We start from the raw sequence: 14,726 nt of genomic DNA, 5'->3' as shown, positions 1-14,726 counted from the left end.
GATACCTCTGTCAAAATTACTGAAGGCTCTGTTGATTTGGCCCAATAGGGCAGTTTTTCAAACTTGATTTTTCAAACTCCTACGGGAGGAAGTGACTTGGAAAAGTCACTTATTTTCTTACCATAGGATGAGGAGATTCCAGATAGATGAGGCCCCCAGAGACTAGGTCATAGCATGTTAGTTCCCAATAGATAACACCGATTATTAGGATGCCTTTTTCGTTTCACCCCGAGAAATCTGTATTTAATAAAAAGTTAATCTTTAAAAACAAAATTTAAAAATTTGAAAATACAAAATTTTACCTTTATTCAAGAAGCATAGTTATGTTCACCAATTCTTAGAGGAAGAGCAGAATCCTAACCTAAAACCATTCATTGGGCCTCAAGAGTCAGATGGACTATTTCCAAGTCTTTGAATATGAAAAATATTAAAAAGTTTTCCTTATGAGCTTGGATTTTCAAAGAGGATCTCTTTGGAAAGTTGGCAAATACTTACTTTCCTGGCATGAAAATTGTTTTTTTTTTTTTTTTTTCCTTTTCCCCTCCACCCAAAGCTATGACAGGGTGGAGTATACTTCCATGAAATTGCATGCTTCCAAAATAGAATTCACTGTTATATTTTACTACTGTTATAATTGAATCGCTAATGAGAAATAAGCAAAGAGCAAGCATTCTAGAAATAGAATTTCAACTCCTGTTGTCAAATTTAGTCATCATATTCGATAGAATTATAATATTTTATAAAACTGCCTTTTGTGCAAAATCGTACCAGCCAAACAATTTCCAAAGTGGTTTGAATTTCATTCTCATTTCTGCAGTCTTACACAGTAGTACCCACAATCTCGTGGTAATAGCACCATATCATTGCTGCTGTTTAGATTCTCTCCTAGTTTGGATGGCTTCCAGGAGAGAGCCCTGCTTGCTTCAGCTCCTTATTTTTATATTCCAGCAAAATCCTACACCCAACCTACATGATTAGGAACGTTCTTGGTGTTCCTTGCTAGTGGATTGTGAGTCACTGTTTCCTAGAATGGATCTGTAATAGAACTTGCTGACACATTATAGAAATGATAGCTGTAGATGAAAGTTGGAAGCAGCAGATTTTTAAAAACTAGAGCTATTGTTTTGGTGGCAGATTAATTGGTTACTGGTCTACTCCCAAAGGTATTCTCTAATAAATAATCTTAGCTGATCATTTTCATCTCCAAGGTAGCAGGTAACAAAGCTCTACCTCTGGCAGATGATGCCAGGTTAACACCTTTTCAGATGTTTTACTCCTTGGTTCTTAATCACCGAACCCTTAGATAGTACAGTAGACAAAAACATGATCACAGTGATCAAAAAGATATATGCATCCTTGTAAGGTGGAGACTGTTTTAGCACTCTCCAAGATACTACTCAGCATCTAGCAGACTTACACCCATAGAAAATGCATGCATGATAGCTATGGGTTAAAATATCTGTTTGTCTTTCTGGCTTGGAGAGCAGCAAATAAGTCAAAACCACTCCAGAAAGATGAGAAGGAATGAATGACATGTAGATGAGATTCAAACGTTTTATAATTAGTAGGAATTGGTGAAATTTACCATTCTTTCCTACCTTGAGATTTTGCTTTTTGTTTTGCTTTGTGATTTTTTTCTAGCCCATATTAGGTTTAACTAGAAAGGATTTTTAAGTAACTCCTGGTGTTTGCCCTTCTGATTTGAGTATAGGTTTTTCCCACCAAAGAGTGGCATGGCTGTCTTTATCCTGTTTAGTACACCCAAGAGGAGAGAAGAAGGACTCTACTGGAGCATGCACGGAGCCCAGTTCCTTCCCTCAAACAGGCATTGGATTGACTGATGTGTAATGATGCCTGTGACATCAACATGGTAGAGCCAGCAGTAATTACCTCTCAGCGCCGATTGCCTCTCTCCAGGAAAGTTGGGCTTTGGTTCACTTATGGGTTCCCTTGATTGAGATGCCAAAGTGAAGTTAAAATACAGAGTTACAGTTACCAGGAGCAAAAGGATTGTTAGCATTTGCCAAGAATTAATGCTAGAGAAGTGTGATTGTTGTAGTTGTGACTATGTGTTGAGAGTATGGTCAAAGGAAGTGGAGTCCTGGGAAATAAACGTCTTGAGTGAGAAGTTTTCTAAATGTTTTAGGTAATTCTAAGAGTGCTATTTTATTGGTAGGGAAACAGTACACTGTATTAGCTCCTGAGGGCACTTGTCTAGTCTGAGACTTGATGTGTTTGGGCACGATTCTGTCCATCTGTACTTTGCTGGTTTGAGAATTTACTTCAGTTTGGAAAGGTGCATCAGATTAGATTTTTCTGATTCACAGATGTGTAAAGTGAAAACTGTATCTGATTTTTTAGTGGAATTACAAATTATTTGGCCTGTTTGTGATCTGCCTTACCAAACTTTTGAGTCTGAAAGGTGATGTGTTTCTAGAATGCATTCAGGAATGCACACTGTTGAATGTAGCTTTGGCAGTCGTGTTGTTGTGGGTCTCCAGGTGTGCAAAAGTATTTTCATTCTTGGACTCTGTTATGAGGACCTGGTCCTTATCAGTAGTTTATCCTGCTGGCCTACAAATAAGTGATGTGATGAGAATCCTCTCAAGCTCAGAATGAACAGGATGTGGCACCTGCTACATCAAACAAAGATAAACACAGGCAGAGGTCACTTTCCATCTTTTATAGAAATGACCTTTATCAGCATCACAGGCATGTCCTGCTGTGTACACAGGGTTTTACATCTAGAGGCATCTATGTTGTGGGAATATATCCCAAGTATGTGTTTTTAAGGTTGTTTGTTCCTCTATTCCCGTGAACAGATACCAGTATTACCTGCAAGTCAAAAAAGATGTGCTTGAAGGGCGATTACGATGTACATTGGACCAGGTGATTCGGCTAGCCGGCCTAGCTGTGCAAGGTAAGACATAGTTATGAGCAGCATGTGAAATTCCATTTTCTGTTTGATCATGGTGTTGTCGGCCTCTCAGAGTGAGAAGTTAGATTTACTTAAATGATCCCTTAGTAATGCTCCCTTTTTATTTCAAGTTATCTTATGTGAAAAATGCAAAGTTAGTGATTTTTGGTGGCTGGGTGGTAGATTTCTCAAAGCTGTTTGCAAACTGCTCATGCTTGTATAATTACAGTTTTATTTGAGGAAATAGCAGCTTTTATTCTGCCTTTAATTAAGGCTACATTTCAGGGTTTGTGGAACATTTTCGCAGAATTATTCCAAGGCACAATGTGGTCATATTCTGTGGCTTGATGCTGCAAAGGTGTTACTATCACACCTTTGTGTGATAGCTTTAAACATTATAGTAGAATGTGTTCTAATGCAGTTAAAGAGGTACATTTAAAATCCATGATTGTAACATGAAACAACAAATGTATATTGGACTGAATTTATCTTTCAACCCATCCTATATAGGTTTATATTACATAGCTGTTTTTTGCCTTCTCTAAGTTGTTATGTGTGAGACTTTATATGTATATTTTATACATTATGGTTTATTGAGTGGTGGCTTAAATGCCTTCAGTTATATTGAAAGCAAGATAGGCCAGCGCGGTGGCTCACGCCTGTAATCCCAGCACTTTGGGAGGTTGAGGCGGGTGAATCACTGGAGGTCAGGAGTTCGAGACCAGCCTGGCCAACATGGTAAAACCTTGTCTCTAATAAAAATACAAAAATTAGCCAAGCATGGTGGTGCATGCCTGTAATTCCAGCTACTCAGGAGGCTGGAGCACGAGAATCGCTTGAACCTGGGAGATGGAGGTTACAGTGAGCTGAGATCACACCACCACACTCCAGCCTGGGTGACAAAGCTAGACTCTGTCTCAAAAAGTAAAAATTAAAAACATTTTTTTAAAAAAGCAAGAAGATGGTAATATAGTTTTTGAAAAGAAACTTTTCCTTTTAGTCATTTTCTTGAAAACCAGCTTCTCTGCAAGTGTGAGCCAGCCAGCAGCTGGGTTCTTCCTGCATGGAGTGTTGTTTTAGAAGGTGGGAACTGACTTCCCATCCCAAACATTGGACTGAATTGAATCATCTCAGATCTAAGTGTCTGAAGAGGCAGCCCTTCTCCTGACCTCTTTCCTTCTGAAGTATTAACAATTTAACAATTTCTGTTAGAAGTACAGTTTCTATACAGTTAGCTTCTGTTGTAATTCTGTGGATGGAAACAGGCAAAATCTGAGGTATCACCTCTGTCTGCTTAAAGACTGGAGGGGAAGAAACAATGGCCAGTTATGATAGAGAAATCAGAGGTAGCATTGTTGAAATAATGGGGAAGATCAATATGTCCCTCATTGTCAAATTAGGTCTTTCTTCTTTTAAAAAGCTTTCGTTGGGCTGGGTGTGGTGGCTCATGCCTATAATCCCAGCACTTTGGGAGACCAAGGCAAGAGGATTACTTGAAACCAGGAGTTTGAGACCACCCTGGGCAACAAAACGAGATCCTGTCTGTACGAAAAAAGTAAAAATAAAAAATTAGCCTAGCATGGTGGTGTGCACCTGTAGTCCCAGCTGCTCAGGAGACTGAGGTGGGAGGATCACCTGAGTCCCGGAGTTAGAGGCTGCAGTGGGCTATGATCAATTCACTGCACCCCAGCCCAGATGACAAAGCAAGACCCTGTCTCTAAAAAAAAAATAAATAAATAAATAAAAAGCTTTGTTTACTGCATGTACTCTTTCCTCTCACTACTCAATCATTAGGCTCATTGTGGGCATCCTGGATATGGGAGGATCCTTGAGGAATTTGGTGAACTTACTCCGGATTCCCTTTTTGTTGGGTCCTTGAAGCTAGCTGTTCAGTCTGATGAAACCTCCTCTAATCCTTTTCAAATAACTTTTTTTTGAGAACGCTTATTGCATTTTTAGAAAGATACATCAGCAGAAATATAAGTTATGGTGGAATGTGATAACCAATTATTGAACTTGGAAATAGGCAGAGCGAGTGATGTTTGCTATTCTTGAATGCTGCACCTAATTGGTAGTTTGTTACGTGCTGAGTTTGTAGGTTGATGTTTATTTTTTACCTTCTAGCAACTTCTCAACATTGGTGCATGGTATGTGTATTCTCTCATCCTATATCTCTTGTTACCTTGAAGATACCTGGATCCATTTCTATCTGATGCTAAATATTTTACATGAAATTAAAATTTCATGCAGGTTTAGTTTTTAGGAGAGCAGGCAAGATAAGAAGCAAGACTTTATATATTTCATTTTGCATGTGCTCAAACTGTACCACGGTGACATGAAAACAGGGAAAACAGAATTTTTGGCATCTTGTAACATGTGAAGTTATTTAGAAGGTGTAAAGATGTTTGAGGTTGCTTGCCAAGGGTGATTTACAGTGGGAATTTCCAGCTGCATATATATGAAAAGATGCAGATGGGTTTGGCTCTTCAGTTCTCCAGATTAACCTTGAGTTAAAAAGTCCTCTTGGCGGATATTCTTAAGATATGTGTTGATGTATATTTAACAAACAGATAGATGTAGGTTTGTTTAAATTTTTTTAAATGGCCTTTAGGAATTGTTTTCAAATTTCTTCATTATTTCTAAAAATTCATGTAGTGGTGCTTACATGCTGATATTTACCATATTGTTAGATAAAAGTAACTATGTCAAACATATCTTGGCACTATTTTTATTTAATAATAGTGAGAAATAGGATGAAATGTGAAGAATAATGTGGTGATGAGTTTGCCCTATTTTATTCTATCTTTAATTTCATATAATAAATTCTGCCCTTCCATCTTCTTTTCTTCTCAGCTGATTTTGGGGACTATAATCAGTTTGATTCTCAAGATTTCCTCAGAGAGTATGTGCTATTTCCTATGGTAAGTGTAATTTCATTTCTCTTAATTAGTTTTCTACCTTCTTTGGACATTTAGTTCTTTCCTTTGAAAATTTCAGGATTTTACATATGCATATTCTCTGGAGAAAAAGTCGATGGGTTTATAAAGTAGGGGCAAGTTTTATAAAACACACTGAGAAGGTAAAAATGCCCCCTTCTGCCTCAAGACACTTCCCTAATTTCTTTTTCAGATAGTTTCTTATTAGTATATAAAAATGCTACTGATTTTTCTATGCTGATTTTGTAACCTGAAACTTTACTAAATTTGTTTCTCAGTTCTGTCAGTTTTTTTGTGGAATCTTTAGGGTTTTCTACATATAAGACCATGTCATCATCAAGCACAATTTTACTTCTTCCTTTCCCATTTGGCTGCTTTTTATTTCTCTTGCCTAATTTCTCTGGCTAGGACTTCCAGTACTATGTTTAATAGAAGTAGTGAGAGTTGGCAGAAAACAATCCCATTTACAGTGGCATTAAAAAAAAATACCTAGGAGTAAATTTAACTGAGGAGGTGAAAATCCTGTATGCTGGAAACTATAAAACATTGAAGAAAGAAATTTAAGGTGACACAAATGGAAAGATACTCCATCTTCGTGGATCGGAAGAATCAATATTGTTAAAATGTCTGCCAAAAGTAATCTACAAATTAATGCAATCCCTATCAAAATTCCAACATCATTCTTTGTGGAAATAGAAAACAATCCTAAAATTCATATGGAATCACCAAAGACCCCAAATAGCCCAAGTAATTTTGAGCAAAAGAACTAAGCAGGAGATACCACACTACCTTATTTCAAACTATATTTCAAAGCTATAGTAATTAAAACAATATGGGACTAGCAAAAAAATAGACACAGTGACCAATGGAAAAGAATAGAATGCCCAGAATTAAATCACGCACATCTAAAACCAATAGATTTTTCAACAGAGGGGCCAAGAACACACCGGTGAAAGGGCAATATCTTCAGCAATTGGTGCTGGGAAAACTGGCCATCTACATGCAGAGGACTGAATTTGGATCCTTATCTCACCCTTTATACAAAAATAAATTCAAAATGTATTAAAGACTTAAATGTGGCCAGGCGCGGTGGCTCATGCCCATAATCCCAGCACTTTGGGAGGCCTAGGCGGCCGGATCACAAGGTCAAAAGATGGAGACCATCCTGGACAATATGGTGAAACCCCGTCTCTACTAAAAATACAAAAATTATCTGGGCTTGGTGGCGCACACCTCTAGTCCCAGCTACTTAGGAGGCTGAGGCAGGAGAATTGCTTGAACCCCTGGCAGAGGTTGCAGTGAGCCAAGATTGTGCCACTGCCCCCCAGCCTGGTGACAAAGCAAGACTTTGTCTCAAAAAAAAAAAAAAAAAAAGACTTAAATGTAAGACCTGAAAGTATAAAACACTAGAAGAAAACATGGGGGAAAAGCTACATGATGTTGGTCTGGGCAGCGATTTCTTGCGTATGACCCCAAAAACATAGGCAACAAAAGTAAAAATAAATAAATGAGATTGCATCAAACTAAAAAGCTTCTGTACAACAAAGGAAACAACAGAGATAAAGAGACAACCCACACATTGAAAGAAAATATTTGGAAATTATACATCAGATAGGGGGCTCAAAATACATAAGGAACTCAAACTACTCAACAAGAAAACAAATAGCCCTATTAAAAAAGTGGTCAAGGGACCTGAATAGACATTTCTCAAAAGAAATATACAGAAGGCCAACAGACATATGAAAAATGCCCAGCATCACTAATCATCAGGGAAATGCAAATTGAAACCACAATAAAATGCCACCTCACACCTGTTAGATTGGCTGTTATCAAAAAGATGAACAATAACAAGTGTTATTGAGTATGAGGAGTAAAGTCTTACTGAGCATGAGGAGTATTGAGCGTGAGGAGTAAAAGATAACAAGTGTTATTGAGCACGAGGAGTAAAGGAGGTATAACTTCCAGCCATTTTGGAAAACAGTTTAGAGGTTCCTTGAAAAATTAAAAATAGAACTACCATATAATCCAGCAGTCTCACTTCTGGGTATATAGCTAAAGAAAATGAAATGGTATGTCAAAGAGATGTCTACACTCCCATGATCATTGCCACATTATTCATAATTGCCAAGATATGGAAACAACCTAAGTTCTCACCAGCAGATCAATGGGTAAAAATGGTGTATACACACAATGGAATACTATTTGGCCTTAGAACAGAATTTTGTCATTTGCCATAAGATGGATGAATGTAGAGTACATTATGCTAAGTGAAAAATCCAGGCACAGAAAGACAAATACTGCCCAATCTCACTTGTATGTGGAATCAAAAGAGGTTGAACTTACAGATGTAGAGTGGAATGGTGGTTACCAAAGCTGAGTGTTGGGTGGAAGGAGGAAATGTTGATCAAAGGGTACAAAGTTAGGAATAAGTTCTGGTGATCTGTTGCACAGCAAGGTGACTATCATTGATAATAATGTGTATTTCAAAATTGCCAAAAGAGTAGATTTTAAATGTTCTCACCACAAAGAAATGATAATTATAAGAGATGATGGATATGTTAATTAGACTAACTTGCCAATTCCACAATATATACATGTGTCACAACATCACATTGTACCATAAATAGATGCAATTATTATTTGTCAATAGAATTAAAGTTTTGTTTTGTTTTAACAAAAAAGACATTTCCCTGCTTTGCTTCCCTCTCTCTCATTTACTCTCTACCCTCTGGCACGCTGGCTCTTTTTTTTTCTGAACGTACTGAGCTTCTTCTCACCCCAGAGCCTTTGTAGGTGGGTTTCCTCTGCCTGGAATGCCCTGCTGCAGATCTTTATGACACTCAGGTCTCAATTCAAATATTACCTCCCAGAGAGCTCTTCCTTTCCTTGACCACCTGTCTCATACACCCTCACCATCCTTCCTGTTAAATCAGTTTTCGTATGTGTACTTCTGTATCTGGCGTTATTCCTTCTTATGTATGTACATATGTATGTATTTATTATTGTTAGGTAGATGGTCAGTTCTGTGGTCTTTAAACAGGACCCTGTCTTGTTCACTGTCATCTGGCACACAGCCTGTGCTCACAAACATTTTAGAATGAATCAATAAAGTAAAATGCCCATTCCTAGGTTGAGGTACAGAAAAGACTAGGTTTTAACCCCTGGGGAATTTTTGTTGGTTGGTTGGTTGGTGGGTAGCTTCAGAGTAAAAGAGAAGAGTGTTAATGAGGAGGGATTAAAAATTTTTGAAAGCCATTTTAGGGAACAGCTATAACCAATCAACATTCTGGCTCTGGTTTCAGAAATCATGATCATTCACTACTTATTTTTTCGGTCAACTCTTTCACACCAAGCACTGACCTGGGGGACTAACACCCAGGGGATGAAATTATATAAGAAATGGTGCTTGTTTTCAAGGAGACTACAGTGTGGTTGGTTAAATAGGAAGTTTGTGAAATCAGAATAAAAAGCCAAGTGTGATAAAGTGTGATCAAAATTTTATATGGGGAGAGGTCACATGCCTTTGGGGGATTAGGGAAGGCTGAAAGACTAGTGGCATGTGAGCTATTAGGCAAAGAGATAGGGAGCAAGGAATGATTTGGACAGAGAGAGAAGGAGCAGGGGCAGTGTGGCCTGGGTGTTCAGAAAGCATCCACTGGCTGGTTTGACTGTAGCTACTGGTGGGGAGTAGTGGCAGATGAGACTGGAAACTTCTGAGGAGTTAGAATGCATGGGCTCCTTCGAGTTCTGCAGACCCCACACTTTGAGAACTGCTGGATTCAAGCTGGTCAGCTGGGAATCTGTTGTTGTGTTCTGGGCAAAGGATATAATTTAGCTGTTAGTGAAAGAAAAACAAGAAAGCAAAGCAAGGGATATTTTGAAGTAAAATAGGCAAAATCTGGCAACTTATCAGTGATGGCATATGGGAGAAAGTAGAGTGTCTGGTGACAAAGATTTTAGGTTTTGAGAGACTGGGATAGGTAAGTTTGGAATTATCCATATTAGTGCATGAGGTCAGTCTAAATTGGTCCAAAGCTAATCTTGGTCTTAATGATTAGGGAATATTGCACATCTCTAACTTTTCATGAATAACTCCATTTTTTTTTTTTTTTTTTTTTTTTTTTGAGACGGAGTTTCACTCTTGTTGCCCAGGCTAGAGTGCAATGGCGCCATCTCAGCTCACTACAACCTCCGCCTCCTGCCTCAGCCTCCCGAGTAGCTGGGATTACAGGTGCCCGCCACCATGCCCAGCTAATTTTTTGTATTTTTATTAGAGACAGGGTTTCACCATGTTGGCCAGGCTGGTCTTGAACTCCTAACCTCAGGTGATCCACCTGCCTTAGCCTTCCAAAGTGCTGGGATTACAGGCGTGAGCCACCGTGTCCAGCCTCCATTCTTATTTTAGTTCCCTCCAAGTAAACAGTGGTATTATCTGCTGTGCCTGCTTATTAATTCTACTCATTAAATGGAACTCCAAGGAGATTAACATATTACTTAACAGAGAAGTTCTTCACAGGGCTTAATGTCAATATGCTTGAGTCAACATTTCTAATGTCTCAGAAGCTCATCCCAAAAGTCAGGGTGTTTCCCAATGTGCTTGGTGGGAGGAAAATGAGGCTCAAACCTTAGAATTTTAGAGTGTGTACATGTTCGTGTCAAATGGGGTAGTTGGTATTGGAGGGTTGATAACTTCCTACATTTTATTCGCCTTACTCTCATTAAAGGCCTTTATTACGTTGCCTTTAGGAAGAGACCAGGTTTAGGTGCTTCTCAGAGTTTTCAAAGGTGATTACCAGCATGATATTTATGAGTTTGTAGATGGTAAAATGCTCTGACAGGTTAAAGTGCTATGAAGTAGTAAAGGAGTTATTTTGTGCATCATACCTCTTTCAGAATGAGACTGTGTTTCCACTAAACTCTAGGCAAATCAGATATGTAAACAGCATAAACTTCATAAATCTCATCATCGGACAGACAAATATTGACATTGTTATTCTTGGATCTAAAATGGCTCTCTTCAGGGTGGTAGCCACTAGCCGTGTGTGGATATTTACATTCAAATTTAAATTAATGCAAGTTAAATAAAATTAAAAATTTAGTTGCTTGATTGCATTGGCTACTTTTTTTTAAGACAATCTCGCTCTGTCACCCAGGCTGGAGTACAGTGGCGCAATCTCAGCTCACTGCAACCTCTGCCTCCTGGGTTCAAATGATTCTCCTGCCTCAGCCTCCTTAAGTCCCTCCTGTGACAACAGGCATGTGCCACCACGCATGGCTAATTTTTGTATTTTTAGTAGAGATGGGGTTTCGCCATGTTGGCTAGGCTGGTCTTGAACTCCTGGCCTCAAGTGATCTGCCCTTCTTGGCCTCCCAAAGTGCTGGTATTACAGGCTGAGCCACTGCAACGGCCTTGGCTACATTTTTAGTGCACCATAGCCGCATGTGTCTAGAGGCTACTGTATTGGAAAGCTCAGATATGGAACACTTTCGTCATCCCAAAAAGTCCTGTTGGACGCTGAAGATGATGTGGCAGAAGGCTTATCTGAGTTGTGAATATTCCTAGACTTTAGTTATCAGCTGTCCACTTTCAGCCCCTGCCCCTGCCCCATTGTATCCTGGGTGCACTGTGACCTGTGGTTGGCAATTTCATGGCACCTTTGCTAGGCAGTGGTGTGACCCTGTCCTAGCTGTGCCCCTTATTGGCTATATGACTTTGGGCAAGTTATTTAACCTTTCCAACCCTCAGTTTTCTCATTTAAAAATGAGAATAACAAGCCTAATTTCGTCGTGAGCATTAAAAGACATAATACATGTGAAATACCTAGTATGAAATACATAATACAAGTTTTCACATGGTAAATTCTCAGTTAACTGTTTATTTAGTTGTCATATTATTATTGTTATTAGCACTATTATTCTGTCTCTATGTCTTGCAAATATAAGGCCGTTGAAGAGTGTGTTTTCCAGGTAACATCACTCTACGCTTTTTTTTTTTTTTTTTTTTTGGATTTTGTTATGTGAGCAGACAGAGCACAGGCAGAAGGTACAAGTGATTGTTAAACAACTCTGTGTAATTAAACTTTCGTTTGACAATATGAAATTTACATGTCAAATAGTGAGTTCAGTTCAAGAAGCATGTATTGATCACTTACTATATATTTAGCCCTTATAAGCTGTCATTGCACAAAAGCCCTATGATAGGCCCCTTAAGTGATATGAAGAAGAATTGCTGCCCTCAAGGAGCCTGTACTCTCATAGAGGGCGGGAGACAAGGATCAAGGATAAGACGAGTATACACATAACTGTGTAAGAAATGCAGTAGGCAGAATACGAGAAGAGACACGCACAAGGGGAAGAGGTAGGTCAAAAGGCGAAAATGCTTATGTCCAGCTCGGGAGAGAGGAGAGCCCTATTGAGGGAAGTGCTAACTGAGACAGGACGTTTCCCACTGCATGATGTGATGGGATGGTTCTCCCAGGGGGGATGGAAATGTAAAGGCCCATCCTTTCCGAATGGAAATGTAAAAGCAGTGTGTGTTAGAAGAGGCATCGGCCTGGGGCTTGACCTCTTGGGTAAGGAGGTCTGGAAGGGGAAGCTGAGTCACATTGAAGAATGGTCTGCATGCCAGGCCCAGGTGTTGACCTTGCTGAGTAGGCGGGGGGTAGTCTTAGAAGGGTGTAAACTTTCTCCTTGGTTCCACTGGAGTTTTCAAAGAGAATGCATTCCTTTGGTGGGGGAGGGAAGATAGGATGAATGGCTGTGTTTGATCTTATAAAGTAACTGAATTTGTTAAATGGCATTTCTTCAGCAGAGAAAAGAACAAAGTCAAGTACACAGGGCGCTCCACAGGTGTGTGGCTGTGTACAGGCATGCATTCTGCCATTTTTCATTCCCACAGGGCCATGCTCGCACTCTCCCTGGTGGGGCGCATACCTCAGGGAGGCCCCAGGTGCAGATGGAGGCGGTTAAGTTGAGAACAATAGCAGAGAGGGTACCTTTGGGCTTCTTTTTTATAAGTAGGAAACGTAGATTTAATGGAACACTTTTTGATCTTCACTTTATTTTATATTCTGTTGCCACATGCCCTTCATTAGCTTTTCAAAATTAGTGGGGTTTTTACTCAATACCTAGATGCGCATACATAGCTAACTTTCTAAGCCTTATGATATCTTTGTTACTCCACAACATGAAACTGAAAATGTTGAGCTTATTTCCTATCATGGACTTGAGTTATTCCAATGGATGGCTAAACAGGAAACCACAAATTAATCAGTCACATGAAAAGTAAGAGCTGCCATAATTCCCTGTCTGCTCTAAAGTCTCTCGTGAACTCTAGAATTAGCAGGACGTGCAGAGCTATAGAATTTTTAGCATATAATTATGTCTTTGCTTTCCAGTTTTAAAATATATTGATTTTTCCCATTTTAATGATTTGAGATGGGATGTTTTTCACAGTTTTCAGGTGTACATTTTTAGGGGTAGTGTTTCATCCATGAAAAGTTAAGTTGGAGATGAATCTTTATATAAATAGTATTTTAGAATCAAGGGAATGGGGCATTTGGTATGATTTCTGCCAAAACATCAGTCCCTACCTCCCATCCTAGTAGGATGAGCGTCAGGTAAGCATCGGGGGTAGCTCAGAGTTCCTTCTGACATCCCCTCTGGATCTCACAGAAAAATGGTGCCCATCTGTGCCCCTCTTGGTGCTTACTAGCCTGGAATATGTGGGATCTGCTGCCTGGGAAAGCTAGAGGCAGCTGGCTTCAGGCGTGAGCCCCAGGCCACCACAGGCATGAGACAAACTCTAGAATTTCTACCTCTATCAAATTCTCAAGAATGTATTGCTTTGGTCTGCTCATTTTAGATTATTCCTCTTCATTCTATCTCACCATCCTAAGCAGTGCTTCCCTGGCCAGCGTTTAGCAAGCCCATTTCCATGATGTAAATCCTCCCACCATGGTGTTACGGAAAGGGAGCTGGGAAAAGATGTGTGTAATCGGTTCTTCTGAGCCCACAGTAGTCAGCACATCACAGGTTCCAGGGACCTGGGGTTCAGCTGTTAGAGATGCTGACTAGTTAGCTACACACCTGTTGCCTTACAGAGCTCTCTGGAGATGTTTTGGCCATCACGGCTTCCTCTGCCCCTGTGACCATCAAGTAATATCAGAATGCGCCTACTCTGCCTTCAGTGGTTTCGAGTTCATTTCCTGGTATACAGAAAGGCCTGGCACAGTCCCTTCCTAGGCTCAACTTTTGAAGGGATGATGGCCTGGAAATTCATTGGCCTATACCCCAATCGTTAGAAATATGTAAGCACATGCAAAGCATTTTTTATAAACGTACATCTGAGAGGCAGGTGGATAGGGAAGAATGAATGAAAAGAGCTATTCCCTGGCACCACAGAACTTACGCGGCAACCCAAAATATACCTGGAAATAACCTGTTATAATGTAGAGCCATGTTATAACAGTAGAAATAATAACTCAGTTCTAAAAATTACGCCCTTCAATTCTACAGTAGTAAAGGAGATATTGAGGAAATGTGACTAATCAGGAACATCTGAGGAAGGGAGCTTTAAGATTTGCAAGCAAAATAGCAAATGCCCACACCCTTGTGTGACCTTAAGCACTTTCTATTCTTATAGGATTTGGCCCTGGAAGAGGCTGTTCTGGAGGAGCTGACCCAGAAGGTAGCCCAAGAGCACAAAGCCCACAGGTAAGGCAGGCAGAGGGTAATGGGCTGCCTGCACAACAGATGTTTACTGCCCTTGGGGCAGGAGGCATCCATCTCCCTATCAGCAACTCTGGGCTTGAGCCAACACACTTCTATTTCTTCCACCACATGACTCAGCTCTGTACTTCCGTTCTGAAAAG

At 39.8% G+C, this 14,726-nt stretch overlaps 1 protein-coding gene across 3 annotated transcripts in view; it reads left to right on the top strand.

Annotated features, from left to right (window-relative positions):
- The window catches only part of PTPN14 (protein tyrosine phosphatase non-receptor type 14), a 204,859-nt gene that overhangs the window by 134,167 nt on the left and 55,966 nt on the right, over positions 1-14,726 (top strand). For all 3 annotated transcript variants that reach the window (XM_055234105.2, XM_063613914.1, XM_063613915.1), the window contains 3 exons: positions 2,823-2,920; positions 5,771-5,838; positions 14,498-14,568. In XM_055234105.2, coding sequence (XP_055090080.1) covers positions 2,823-2,920; positions 5,771-5,838; positions 14,498-14,568 — 237 coding nt within the window. The remainder of the gene's footprint in view (positions 1-2,822; positions 2,921-5,770; positions 5,839-14,497; positions 14,569-14,726) is intronic.

This window comes from Symphalangus syndactylus, chromosome 19, assembly GCF_028878055.3.
Source record: "Symphalangus syndactylus isolate Jambi chromosome 19, NHGRI_mSymSyn1-v2.1_pri, whole genome shotgun sequence".
In the NCBI taxonomy this organism is placed as follows: Eukaryota; Metazoa; Chordata; class Mammalia; order Primates; family Hylobatidae; genus Symphalangus; species Symphalangus syndactylus.
This window is presented reverse-complemented; position numbering and strand designations above follow the sequence as displayed.